Source organism: Podarcis erhardii, assembly GCF_964252035.2.
Source record: "Podarcis erhardii genome assembly, chromosome: 10".
Taxonomy (NCBI): Eukaryota; Metazoa; Chordata; class Lepidosauria; order Squamata; family Lacertidae; genus Podarcis; species Podarcis erhardii.
Window position 1 is genome coordinate 52,190,800 of NC_138500.1, and position 14,970 is coordinate 52,205,769.

At 39.8% G+C, this 14,970-nt stretch overlaps 1 protein-coding gene across 3 annotated transcripts in view; it reads right to left on the bottom strand.

Annotated features, from left to right (window-relative positions):
- The window catches only part of PNPLA8 (patatin like domain 8, phospholipase A2), a 30,588-nt gene extending 17,667 nt beyond the window's left edge, over positions 1–12,921 (bottom strand). For 2 of the 3 annotated variants that reach the window (XM_081877905.1, XM_081877907.1), the window contains exons 1-6: positions 12,796–12,921; positions 7,854–9,027; positions 5,871–6,020; positions 5,004–5,155; positions 1,290–1,384; positions 699–870 (exon numbers count right to left, since the gene is read on the bottom strand). In XM_081877905.1, coding sequence (XP_081734031.1) covers positions 699–870; positions 1,290–1,384; positions 5,004–5,155; positions 5,871–6,020; positions 7,854–8,942 — 1,658 coding nt within the window. In that variant the 5' untranslated portion in view covers positions 8,943–9,027; positions 12,796–12,921. The other variant, XM_081877906.1, reaches the window with a different exon arrangement.
- Positions 12,922–14,970: the final 2,049 nt, after the last annotated feature.

The following is a 14,970-nucleotide window of genomic DNA, read 5'->3' on the forward strand; positions in this document are numbered from 1 at the left end:
CAGTTGTCATTCCTTCTCACATACTATTCTCACATACTATATATTCATGCTCTAAACACTTAGGCAAGGGAGATCATTTATTTGGATTCTACTGGACTGCATCCAGACTAAATCAGCTGACTGTAGCCTCTACTAAAATCAATTTGACAAATTAGTCATGTTTTACTTCCGACAGAAATCTATGGGACTCAATTTCAACTAACTTAATAGGTTAGATCCAAACTGTACCATTTTTGTTTTCTTTTAGACCAACGGCAAGAACACTTTAACATTTACCACAGTTTTAGCCATACAGACAAAATTCCTCAGGTGGTGAGGAATTTTAGTGAAAATAATGAACCACAATGAAGAGAGCTATTGAGCAGTTAGGCATGTAAAAAGAAAACAGAGGGCCCCAACTCAATTTATTTGTCAGAAACAAAATTATATTAAAAGGCTTTCAAATGGTTTGGCAGCCTGAACAAACAAAAACTATTTAAAGAATCACCAACCACGGACTTTAAAGATAGGTGTCACCATATCTACTTGCAGTTAATATTATACTCCTCTGTTGCAGTAACATTTGTCACTGTGATATGAATTCTTAGAATTTACAGGATGGTAGAATGAGGACTGTGCCTATTTAATACTTTGATGTACACTGAAGTAAGCAAAATTAGTGATGATTTTAAACAAATCAATAGATAAATTTAACTTACATAAGAATCTTCTCCCAGATTTCACTGTCATAAAATGCATGGCTCCAGCCCATTTTAACTGTCCCAACAATGACATTTTGCTTAAACACATCCGTTCCTAGTTTACGATAAAGTTCTTCACACTCGTCCAGAGGGATATGGAATAACCCCAACATAAATGCCAATATAGCACCTAAAAGCAAACATGATTCATAAATTGTAAATGTGGTATTTTATATGATTACCTAATGACTCATTTATAGGAGCACAGCATAAAGAGATAAAAATCTTTATACTTGGATTATTCTAAAAGTTAAAAAAAAAAAATAATAATCAGGATTATTTTGGTCCCTGGAGTGTAAATATTATTTCAATGTCCATGCAACCTGATTATAAATATTTTTGAGACATATTTTTAGGACAAATTATTTGTAGAGTTTAGAAGTTGATAAATGCATGCTAATATAACTGAGATATTAACATTAAGCATTCATTTATAGTGCCACCTAGAGTGTAAGAATATAATGGCCTGGTCTGCACATCACATGAAGATAATGCAATTGAGAAGTGTGATGGGGAATGCTGCTCAGAAGTCCATGCAGGACTATTTACCTGTACTCACTCCACAAATGTAGTCAAAAAGATGATGAACCGGCTTTCCAGTGAGCTCTTCTAGCTTACGAAGTGTCTGAAGTGCTACTAAACCCCTGTAACACAAAAAAACCAAAAAATGTTATGCAATTTATCATTTGTTAAGTAAAAGCCAAGTGACAGTATGTTTAAGCCACTAGCTATCAAGCTTTCAGTATCATCCACTGCTATATCCTGGGAAATGTGGCATCTTTAAAGGCAAAGAACATGTTCAAAACTGATTGATCTCTCCCATTAGATATGCTTTAATAAGTGTTTCCTATACAGGTCACAGGAAATATATACTTTCTAGGAAAGAAAAATAAAAAGATTACTAAGGTTGGTAAAGAACAGAGAAGCAATGCTGACTTTAAAGTCATTAATTTCCCCTCTCTACCAGTAGCTCTGAAGTGGAATATTCCTAGTGGTTGCAATCTTCTGCAGTAGGATATAATAATGGTACTCATAGAGCATATTCAAAAGCAGAGCTGTTTTGCACCATTCCACAGCAACCAATGCTCAAAACACATAAGGTATGAAACTGCATCCGTCCTAAGGTAGCTGAGCACAGGGAATACCAAAATATGTAAATATGAAACCTGAACTGCATGACACCTTGGCAACTTAAGATCTTATAGGTTGTGTGTTTGAGAAATAAAGGAAGCCAGCAAAGTGAAACATTCACACTGTTGACTTACTGGTTGTCTTAGCTATCAAGTCCTAACATACATACATGAATTATTATTCAGCAATTGTGCCCTGTCTACATAGAGCTTATTCTTCAGTAAGCCAGCACAGGATTAAAACCCAAGGTGCAAACCACTAAGTTAAGATCTTGCCTCTACCATGAGTCACTCTCAACCTCAGACCTTATTGGCAATATAGGACCGTAATACTTCTGTCCGATGAAAGGAACTTTGAGGTAAGAGTCAGTGCTAGTCCTACTCAGAAGAGACCAATTGACATTAATAGACACAACTATCTTAGGCTCATTAGGTAGTATTCAACTAAGGTATACTCAGAAGAGACCCACCAAAATGAATGGACCTAACTTAGCTGTGCTCATTAATCTCAATGGGTCTACTTTGAGGAAGAACTTAGCTGTACACAACCCTTTGAATCCAGTATACAGTATTTTATCATTTTAAAGCTGAAATATTATCATTCTGTTAATTAACACTTTTATACCCAGTGAGAATTTAAGTGCAAAGGTTGGTGAAATTTATTTTGTGGAGCACAAATCTAATGGCAGCTTCACAGTTAAAGCAGAAATTGCCAAGGCAAAAACTGAAATCACGGCATTTGGAGAGAATGTGTGCTAGAAGGAGCCCAGATACCAAGAAATCAAGCGAGAAAGTAGTTGCTAAGGAAAGCAGAAACAAGAATACATTACCACATACCTTCACAGCTCACTGATTCAAAACAAGACAGAATGGTAATGATTACGAGTAATTAATGCTTTCAGGCAGTTCTGTACTTTATGAGCAATTAATTGGTTAGTGTCAAATTTATGTTAGTTGACAGTTGGTGAGATTAGTCCAAAATATCACCATAACTGACAATGAGCACTGAATGAAAAGAAAAGATAAAGAGCTTTACAGGGACTTTACCAAGGACAATCTTTCAACATGCTCCTAGCTATCTCAACTCTAAACCAAAGGTGGCTTGTAATTCTTATAAATGGTCCATTAAATATGACAAAATATCGAAGAAAAATGCTTGCCCTAAACCATTTCTATTGCCAGTGAAAGAAACTGGATATCCGCCACTATTTTTTCCACAGGCAATTATATAACCAATGAAGTTTTATTTTCTTCTTAATTTAACATACTCACATGCATCATTCTTTCCTGTTTTAGGATATGGCTCTGGGTTAAAAACATTCAAAAGGAAACGCAGATATGGCCTTGTCCAGGGGGCAGCAAACTACGGACTGCGGGCCGGATACAGCCCGAGGGGGTCATTAAACCGCCCCCCGGCCCTTGCCACCCACTGTCAGTCCCTGCATGGAGCTAAACTGGCACACCACACTGGTTTAGTTCCATGCGGGGACTGACTTCTGAGACGCAGCCACGGCTTCTTATTGGCTGCAGGAAGCTCCCACATGAAGGATGTGGGAAAGTGTTTCACTGACTGCTTGATGCAAAGCTCACTGTCCTCTTTCAGTTGCATAGCTTTAATTGCTTAGTTCTGAGTGACCGATTTGTGATTTGTGCTTGCTTGGTTTCATTCTGTTTGAGAAACTACCCCATCCTAAGACTCATGAACTCACCATGTATTTTCCAGGATAGACTACACAAATACCAATAAAGATATTCCTGCATTCCAGAGATATTAGTATATGCTAATCTAAACTGTATAAGATTCTACTGTTCAGCAACAATAGAGGACGGAGCAGGTGGTCATGACCCAAGAGAAACAAATTCACAAATAAGTTTAAACAGAAGCGTTATTTAAAAACATTTACATATTTGTCATGTTTACACTAAGATAAACCTGGCTGAAGATGCAAGTTGTTTGCGGTATCAATTGAGAATTTCAGTCTGTTAGTAAATGAAAGTGGGACACTCTCAAGTGACCCCTTTCAAACAAATAAGTGGGTACCAAGTGCTGAAAATAATATACAGTTGTATACACTTCTGTTAGGAATTAGACTTGAAAGATCCTTTTATTTAAAAGAAACAAAATTCAGGCTAATGACAGGCCAAAAGCAGGCAAACCCTTCAGCACTTTAATATGATGATGAAGTCAGGGACCCATAACTATTCTCCAGTCTACGGTCTTGCCACACTTCCATCTTGCTAATGGAGAAAACTTTCCAGTTATCATGGTTATGGATAAATTCTGAAAAATGTGTTAAGGCTGGTCCATCCTTTACACCAATTCATTGTTTAACATTACATGTATGCCTGCGTTTTGTCCTCCATTTCAACTTTAGTTCCTTTCACTTTTGCAGGAAGTCTAGCTTGCCACTATGACTGAATCCTCAAACTATATTTGCATGAAGATTGCAAACTAGCATAAAGCTATTCAAATTATATATTTGTGCAAACTATTATTTGCTCGTTCAGATGTAATGGCAAACTCGAGTTGCACAGAAAGGGGAAGACAACAGGAGGAGCGAGCATGTAAACACAGGTCATGTTCATGAATTGGCACACAATGGTGCTGCATGTAAATCAACCTCAAGAGACTGACTTCACTGAGAATCTCCAGTGTTCTTCAAATGGAAGCAAACTATTACAGTGGTACCTTGGGTTACATACGCTTCAGGTTACATACACTTCAGGTTACAGACTCCGCTACCCCAGAAATATTACCTCGGGTTAAGAACTTTGCTTCTGGATGAGAACAGAAATCGCATGGCGGCAGCGCGGCAAGCGGGAGGCCCCATTAGCTAAAGTGGTGCTTCAGGTTAAGAACAGTTTCAGGTTGAGAACAGACCTCCAGAATGAATTAAGTACTTAACCCGAGGTACCACTGTATAGTCCAGTGGCATAAATGTAAATTTACGAATCCAGTGACACAATGAAGCATGCAAAATTGTATTTTTAATCTCCAAGAGTACTGCTATATTTTCTCTCTCAGCTCAAATAGGCAGAGGACTATGTCTGCTGCCTATACTAGAGGGCAGATACACAAATTTAAAATAGTTCACTCCAGCTAAAGACACAGATGTAACTTTCACAGCCTTACCTTGTTCCCCCGCCATCAATAGTGAGAACTCGAATGCCCCACCCTTTTACAGGATCTGTATAGCCAATTACAGCCAATGCTTCCCTGACAGCAGCCTGAAGAGCTTCATCATTTGCCTGCCTTAGTCGCAACAAGCATGGAATGCTTTTTTCCTGGAAACAAAATATAGATTTTAAATGCAGCACAAAAAGTGTTAATCTATCTGGTGCTTCTCCAGAGCACCAGATATAAAACTGAAATTTACGAAAGTAAATACTGTTAAATTTAAAAGAAAGCATTGATGTTTTCTTCACACTATTCTTACACATACTATACTTGGCCTGAAATCCTAAGCACACTTCTCAGGAAACAAATCCCAATAAAATTTGTAGGACTCACAGGATCATGTTATTAGAACCTTCCAGTTATTGAAAAATGTAGTTAGTGTTATTTTTCAAGTTGCAGGACAATAATGAAAGTCAAAATACTCAAAATGTGTAACTAACTAGATATCCTCAACTCCAGATTCTACTATAAGTCAGAAATGGATCTTTTGTGTATTACAATCTTGTGATCTTTGAATATTATATAACATTACCATCCCTGCACCAGTTATTGGTGTAACTTTAGTGCAGCAATGGCTAACCTGTGGAACTTCAATGCCAATTGTTCCTGACAAGTGGCTATGCTGGCTGGGTCTGATGAGAGCTGGTGACCAAAAACAACTTGGCAGGATATAAGAAGCCACTGATTCTTATATAGCCTGATATCCAGTGGAATACGCACTTAGATGTTATATATTGTTGTAAAATACATAGCTCACAATTATTATTTCCAAAATGAGGATGTGATTTCAATTCATGGTGAGATGATAGAATTAATTTGTACCTTAACAGCAACTCCTCTACTTTCTGGAAATTCCAAGAGATGGTATGTCAGTTCTTCAACCCTGTTGATACAGACTCTTCTGTTAGATGATCTCCGTAATGCTTGCACTAAAGCCCGGGTTCTGTTATCTATACTCACCCTTGCAATAATCTAAGAAGAGAATGTTTTATTAATTTTAAAAATCAATCAAATATCTAAGATGTCTTCAACCAATTCAAACTCAGGACCCACCTTCAACCCAAATGTGCATTTGAGGGACCCATTTCTTAACCTTTAATCATATATTTGTATGCTGGCAGCGCTGCTGCTGTGACCCAGTAGTGGGTCCCGAGCCACCAGCTGAAGATCACTGGTCTAAGGGATCTAGCAACACAAGCTTTTGTGGACCAGAACCCACTTTATCAAGCACATTTTAAAAATGACAGGCAGGCAGTTGGCTCCCTCCTTTTCTCTATGAGCATAAGTTAAATAGGCATCCACTTGAGGCTGCAATCCTATGCACACTTATCAGGGAGTCCTTTGAAAATACAACTTCTAAACAGACATGCTTAGGTTTTCACTACTCATGACCATTCCTTGCATCTGATTACGTGAATCCTGGCATTACTACAAGTGTCATGCAGTGCAATCCTATACATGTACACTCAGAGGTCCCATTGACTTTAATGGGCTTACCCCAAATAAATGCGTACAGGACTGCAGCTTTTAAGGTACCAGAAGGATTTTGGTGGCTTTGTTCAAAGAAAATGCCTCTGGAATTAATAAAAATGCAATTTTTTTTGCTAAATAATATTTTCATCATTTTTATTTTTTTAGACTGAAACTTACCTTGTTACCTCTGCTGAGTTAATAATTATAAAAACATGGAAAAGCTTGCTGAATCAGACCAATGGCCCATCTAGTCCAGCATCTTGTTCTCAGAGTGGCCAGCCCATGTGAAACCTGCAAGAAGGACCTGAGTACAAGAGTACTTCCCCCCCCCCCCGGTGTAGTTTCCAGCAATTATTTCCATGTCCAACAAACAGGGAGAGCTTTATAAGCATTTCAGATTTTTTTTTTAATCTCAAGTCCAGAAATATGTAGTAAGGGTGCTGGGCTAATAAAGTGGCACCTTGGTTCTCGAACTTAATCCATTCCTGAAATCCGTTTGACTCCTGAAACGTTTGAAAACCAAGGCACGGCTTCTGATTGGCACAGATGCCCCAGAAACAATAGCCAGCAGCTGCACTGGACCTTCGGCTTCCTAAAAAAGTTTGAAAACCGGAACACTTACTTCCAGGTTTCTGGTGTTTGGGAGCCGATTTGTTCATCAACTAAGCTGTTCGAAACCCAGGTTCCACTGTACTGTTGTGCACCAGTAACTTACTAAAGAGAGTTGTAGGGAAGACAGTAGAAAAAACAAGAGTGGGACACAAACAGCACTTTAAAGTGCTCAATACAGAGTTGTGTTCAACTAAGCTCACTCTGGCAGCCCTTACCACAGCCCTATAAGGCCAACAGCAGTATTCTGAACACTGATTTGTCTGTGGTGACTAAAGTCCTCGCGGTGAACAGAAAGGGCTGTTTTTAAGTTAAATGCTAATGGATTATCTCCTGACCTCAAGGCTGTTGATGTTCTGTACCTGATTTTTGTTACTTTTGCATAGGCAGTCATTTTTATAGACTAATTTACAGAGTTGCTGCAAACTAGCACTCTTTAAATAGAAAGCCAATTCATCCAATTACTTAGTTCTTTTACGGTAAGAGTGTACAAAATAAATCAAAAATCTCTACATATACTTTAACCATGCAAGTACTTTCACAAAGCTGCTTCTTAAGTTGTATAACCTTTAAAAAATATTCTATACTCTGTTCTGTTAAAATCAATGACACAGGGGTTTGGGGTTGTTGGTCTGCCCCCCCCCTTTTCTTCTATAGTCTATAACTATATTTTATCTGTTACATAACAAAATAGCATATGAAGTGATGATTAAGGAGGTTTACCTTTTCCCTTTGAAGGGACAGCCTCCTCTCTTTCTCTTCCGCACGTTTAGCCTCCTCGTCATCTTTCAACTTATCCTCACTTTCTTGTACTTTGCTCTTTTCTGGCAAAGCGGTTTTTGGATCAGATCGTAACTTTGGGACCAGTCCTCCAATGTAACTATCCACAAAGGCCTGTACACTGTTACTTGGGTAAGAAAGAAAACTTGCAATACCCTTTTTGCTGGAAGCTGGAGCGGTGGCACTGGCATTCGCAGAGTCTGGAGACTGTGCTGCAGGTATTAAGGCAGATACTGCATTCATTCTGTTTTCATTACTTAATATGTCATCTTCTGGTGTATCAAGTGTCTTCCCCTCCTGAGTCTGTGATTTAGGAGGGGAACCATTCCCCTTTTTCTCTTGAGCCATACCACCAGTGCTAAAGTACCAATTGATGTGATTTGCTAGAAAGTTGTATGTTTCTCCAAAGTTTGTAGCAAAATAGCTAACATGAAAAAGGCTATTTTTGAAATCTGCAAGATCTTTCAATGAACCACGATTAGTACTACTGGGACCCAAGTCTTCACTTACAGGCACAAGCTTCTTATCATCTATGCTATCATTGCAGTCTTTCTGACTTCTGTTGTTTGCAGCTTGTCTGACATTTTCTGGGTTCGTATGAAAACTATTTTCTTGGCCATTATTTTCAGCTGATCTGTTCAGTATACCAGAATGTGGCTTAAGCCGAGCTATCCGTGAAATCAGTTCACTGTGAGTTCCAGACACAGCTTTTGAGACAGATTCTAAAGTGTTCTTAAATCGTGACATGCGACTGCTTGTTTTTGTCAATTCCTTAGAAGTACTAAGTTTAGAAGCTCTGTAATGCAAGGAGTCATGATAACAGAAGTGCTTGTTATACCATAGTGCTTTGTCTCCTCCCCATTTATAATATGGTTTGCTTGTGTGAAAAACTCTAAAAGGAATAGCTTGAGTTATACTCCAAAAAAGCTTAGGTCTGTACAAGTAATACAGTTGTCTGGTGTTTTGTTTACAAAGGCTTTTTGAACTAGCTACTAAGTACAGATAGGCATCTAAAGACAACCGAATTGACATTACGTATAAATACTGAAGTCATCCATAAATTTGTTTTGTCCAGAAATCTTTTTTTAAAAGGAAACATCACTCTTCGGGATGTTACCTGAAATGAAAAATAAAGAGTGTTAGTCTATTGAGCAAAGTATGCTCGACAAAGAGAAATCAGAGTTTCCAATAGTGAGTATACTTGATCTTAGCCTAAGAGGCAGCTCATCAAATTTAGAATTGTATCGTTCTGGAAAGCCATTTGTTTAAATGAGTTAAACAAAAGTAATCTGAAATTAGCTATAGGGATTACCAATACTCAGATACAGTGTAATGCATTAAAGCAAGGTATCAGAACATCCCCAAGAATAGCTACATATTAAGCAATAGAATAAAACAGACATCCCCAAACTCGGCCCTCCAGATGTTTTTAGGACTACAACTCCTATCATCCCTAGCTAAAAGGACCAGTGGTCAGGGATGATGGGAGCTGTAGTCCCAAAACATCTGGAGGGCTGAGTTTGGAGATGCTTGGAATAAAATAGAGAACATGCTGACTCCCTCAAAGTATAGATAGACTATGGGATAAAAGGCACCATTGTATTCATTCCTATAAGAACAAGGCAAGAGTGTAATTAGACACAGATTTAGCTAACCATACTAGAAATAAGATTCCTTCCCATGGTGGTTTGTATTAGTGAAAGTCCTTCTGTTAGTGTAAAGCAAAGCACCTCATTTTCTTTTTCTTTTTTTATAATATTTATTAAAGTTTTTTAAACAATAAACAAAAAACATACATAATAACATAGTCTTTTCAAATTTCCACATTTCATTCTCCTCTTTGGACTTCCTCACATCTCTTGTTCCTGCATTCTAAACTCACAAATTTTGCTAGCAAATTATTTACTTGTTTCCATTCATATCATATAATTATCCAATATTAAATCTCAAATTTTAGAATTTAAATCACACTTTTGAGATCTTAATTTGAAATATTGTTTATCCAAAATTTGTCTTTTCTTTCAATTACATTCAAATTTATATTCCTTATTACTAATTTGTTGGAGCCGTGTTATTACAAATCTTACATCTTTCTTAGCATTCATACAATTTACAATGTTTTTGTAGATAATCCTTAAATTTCTTCCAGTCCTCCTCCACCAGTTCCTCTCCCAGGTCTCGGATTCTGCCAGGCATCTCAGCCAGTTCCATATAATCCATCAGTTGCATCTGCCATTCTTCCAGTGTGGGCAAATCTTGAGTTTCCCAGCATTTAGCAATGAGTATCCTTGCTGCTGTTGTGGCATACATAAAAAAAGTTCGGTCCTTCTTTTGCACACTCTGGCCGACAATGCCTAAAAGAAAGGCCTCTGGTTTCTTAGGGAAGGTATACTTAAATACCTTTTTCAGCTCATTGTATATCATTTCCCAGAAAGCCTTCACTCTAGGGCAAGTCCACCAGAGGTGAAAGAATGTTCCTTCAGCTTCTTTACACTTCCAACATTTATTGTCAGACAGATGGTATATCTTTGCGAGCTTGACTGGAGTCATGTACCACCTATATATCATTTTCATAATGTTTTCTTTCAAGGCATTACATGCCGTGAACTTCATACCGGTGGCCCATAACTTTTCCCAGTCAGCAAACATAATGTTGTACCCTATGTCCTGTGCCCATTGCAAAGCACCTCATTTTCACCCCTACCAAATGCAGGTCTCTATGCCATACCACAGAACCTTCCAACCTCCAGGAAAAGCTTTTTGGGGGAACAGAATATGAAGTATCAGTGAGAATTAGATATTCTGCCCTGTGCAAATGGAAGCACTACCACAATCAAAAAACAACAACCACCCACTGCCAGTTGCATCACTTAATCCAACAATTCTACTCTAAGGCAACTCTTTCACCACATTAAGTTTTCACTGAACTTTGGCACCAACCATTACGTCTTCATTGCACTTTGGCATGAATAATCTATTGCATTTCTCACTGCAATCAACAATGCCTCTGGGGAAAATGTTTCAGGGAAACTTCCTAGAATAGCTCTCCACTGAAGTACTGCATCAAATCAGCCTGTGTGTGCCCCAATGCCGCTTGGTGCATTTCATATTTTGGGCTGCCCTTGCATTCTAAGGAAAGAAAAGCTGTATACAATCATTTTATTTTAAGCAATGAACAAGTTGAGTAACAGAGAATAGCTAGCTGACAACAGGGCACATGACACTTGCTTGATCTGTTCCTAGTATCTTTCTTGAACAGCCAAGATCACACATTACAAGGCACTATTTATAACTGACAAGATGAGCACTTGCATACAGGAATACACTTAAAACCAGGAGGAAAACATTCAGAGCCTAATAGCTTTGGGTTTCAGTGAGACATGCTTAGAGGATAAGCTGGATATAAGCTCACAAATACAATTAAGCAAATTGCCAAGTATTACGTGTGTTTTCAGGACACAAGACTGACCACACCAAAGCCGTACGCTAGTCACATACACAATATAGATGTATTCCTTAATACATCTTTAGCCCGGTGGAAGGCAGAAAAACTAGTGAAATAACCAACCACATACACACCCATTTTTTAAAGATTGAGAACAGCTCAAAACCTTTAACAGTCAGAAAATATTCCAAAAGCAAACATTCTTGCGGAAAAAAGTCTTAATTATATGCACACAAACCAACAGGAATATCAAAAGCTATTTTGCTACTCAGTCTACTGACCATGATACGTTTAATATCAAAGTCGCGGGTTCGAGCCCCAAACTTTGCATTTCAGGGGTTGGACTAGATGACCCTTGTTGTCCCTTCCAACTCTACAATTCTATGAGTCTATAAAGGTTTTCAAACGATGGGGAGAAAGGGAGATATAGAGGGAAGGCATCACATATACTATTGTGTTCCTTCCTTTATATTAAGAGCCAAAGCTAAGAGAGAGAAAGAATGAAAGGCCCCAGGGCCCAATAATACCAGGTGGGCAACTTTTAGGGAAACAGTGAATGTTTGAAGTCTCAGCCTAAAGCAGAACCTCACATCCCCCAGACACCAGGTGTATGAGGAGAGGCTGTGTATTATCACTCACTGGTTTGTTGTTTTTATTTTGTTTATATATTTTGAGGTTTTATATTTTGATTTTGTTCTGTGAACCACCCTGAGACCTCTGGGCATAGGGTGGTATATAAATTCAATAATAAATAAATAACAATAATAGCAGCAGCTGACTTACACGCCCCTGGGACAAACTACCACGGGACCCCTGGCTCAAACTCATAACTTGCTCACTGGTAATAGTAATAACAATAACAATATATTTTTTTATCATTTATACCCCCGCCCACTTAGGGAGGCTTTCAACACATATAAAAGCATAACCTATAAAATAAATAATATTAATAATATTAATAATTGATTATTTGTACCCCGCCCATCTGGCTGGGTTTCCCCAGCCACTCTGGGCGGCTTCTACAAATACCAAAAATACACTAATATGTCATACATTAAAAACTTCCCTGAACAGGGCTGCCTTAAGATCTCTTCTGAATGTCAGGTAGTTGTTTATCTCTTTGACAGATAAATGGTACTAACTGAAGGCCTTTTAAGCCAGGGGCAACCCGAAGCTACACAACGTACACGAAAGGCACACATAAACTCTCTCTCTCTCTCTCTCTCTCTCTCTCTCACACACACACACATAAAAATACCTCGTAACCAAGGAAAACGAAACACCGCGAACCTTAGAGGGGCAACAGGGCGACTCACAGACCCAGGTAAACAGGCGCGTTCCTGACACGGGTCAGGAAAGGCGCGCACGACGACGACAACACGAGGAAAGGCAGCAGCCCGAGGAGACGGAAGGCCAAGGGAACTGCTGGCTGCCGCTCACCCAAAGCAGGGCTCCCCGAAGGTCGACGGTCTACCCTCTAGGCCGCCCGGCAGGACGCCCAACGCGAAACCCGGAACAACAGTCTCACCGGCCATTTTCTTCCCAGACGGTGAGCATGCGCGGCCGACCGCGCATGCGCGCTAGAGAGGCGTCGAGATTTATTTATTTATTTATAAAGCTCTCTCTCTCTCTCTCTCTCTCCCCTCAGGGGTCCTGCGCCTACCCCATCTTTACCTAGTACGCATGCGTGCGAGCTGGAACGTTTAGCCGCGCGCCGTTTAACGACAAAGCAGCTCGATAGCCGCCTAAAAATGGCAAAAGAGAGAGCAGAGCTTTAAAGGGGCGCGTCTCCTTCTCTAGGCCAGGGAGTTTCCGGCTTGACAATGGAGATGCCGTATTTAACGCACACGCGCAAAGAAAGAAAAAGAAAGAAGAATAAATATTGTTGTTGTTTTATTTATACCCTGCCCACTTTAGGCGGCTTTCCAACACATATAAAGCCATAAAATAAAATAAAATCTTAAAGATTGTAACGTATCTGGGGTTAGACCTAGATGTGTCCACCTAGAAACAAACAAAAAAGGTCGCAGCAAACAGATGAGTTGCTGCTCTTAAGTGGAGGAGATTCCCCCCCCCCTTTAAGTAAACACTTAAAAAAACAAGTTACAGATAGGTAGCCGTGTTGGTCTGCCATAGTCAGAACAAAAAAAATTCCTTCCAGTAGCACCTTAAAGACCAACTAAGTCAGTTCTTGGTATGAGCTTTCGTGTGCATGCACACTTCTTCAGATTCAGAATCTGAACGATTTTATGCAAAGTTTATTGCAAATGGCATACTTTTCATTTCGTCCCATGGATCACTGCCTTTCATATCTGAAGGCCAGATGAAAAATAAATCCAGAAAGCTGAAGTCAGGAACATTGCAAAGTACATTACACAGTAATAAAGGTTGTCTGTCAACTTTTAAGTTCACAACATATGAACAGGAACATAACACCATGTATACTTGTGTCCAAATATATTTATACCTGATTTAGACCAACTGACATTAACTGAGATTTTACAATGTATTCATCTCAACTGAAAAAAGAACAACATGCCTGCACTAATGCAAAGGGTGAAACTGAGATGATCTGGACTGCTGCTGAGGGATCCCCACCCCTCCTGCTTCCAGCAAGTAGGAATGGGATCGGGCTGCTCCAATGGGAAGGAAGGCACCATGCTGCCCGAGCCACACTGCCGCAGCTCTCGGCCCTCCGCCTTCCATGTCTGACCCACCACGCACTGCTTCCCCCCCACCACCAAAGAACCAACAACTTGGCCTGTCCAGGCTCATGGAGAAAGGAGATAGAAGGAGGTAGGCTGGGTCTTCCTGTTATATACCTGCTGGGATTGAAAAGGCATCTGACCCTCAACTGAATCTCATAGTTCTCCTGATGAGTGCTTTGGTCTGCCCACCAGATACCAGTGTTTTTGTTACAATCCCCTTCTCAATTAAGTAATCAATTTTAATCTAGAATTTAAAATCTCAAAACTTTCTTATTTGTTAATTCGAGCAAGTAAACTACTGCGCTCACTTCATTACAAACAGTATTTTTGTTGGGAAACTGTGTACGTGCAGCTACTCACACAGAGTCAATTAAGGTTTGGCAGACAGCCAGAAGGCAATCTGAAGGAGTAAGTCTGCCTGGTGATAACAGAGACATGGAGACCGGTCTGCTCCCTGATTGGTCAAGCTCTCTCAAGGGAGTGATAATTAATGGCCTACTAACTGGAATGTGTTAGTTCAGAGTTTGTGAGTTCAGACTTCTGTGTGTCAGTGTAGGAGTTGTGAGTCGTGTCAGAGAGAGCTAGCAAAAGATCCGTGTTCTGTTCCTGCAAATAAAGGTAAAGGTACCCCTGCCTGTACGGGCCAGTCGTGTCCGACTCTAGGGTTGTGCTCCCATCTCACTTAAGAGGCCGGGGGCCAGCGCTGTCCGGAGACACTTCTGGGTCACGTGGCCAGCGTGACGAAGCTGCTCTGGCGAGCCAGCACCAGCGCAGCACACGGGAACGCCGTTTACCTTCCTGCTATAAAGCGGTACCTATTTATCTACTTGCACTTAGGGGTGCTTTCGAACTGCTAGGTGGGCAGGAGCCGGGACCGAAAGACGGGAGCTCACCCCGCCACGGGGAT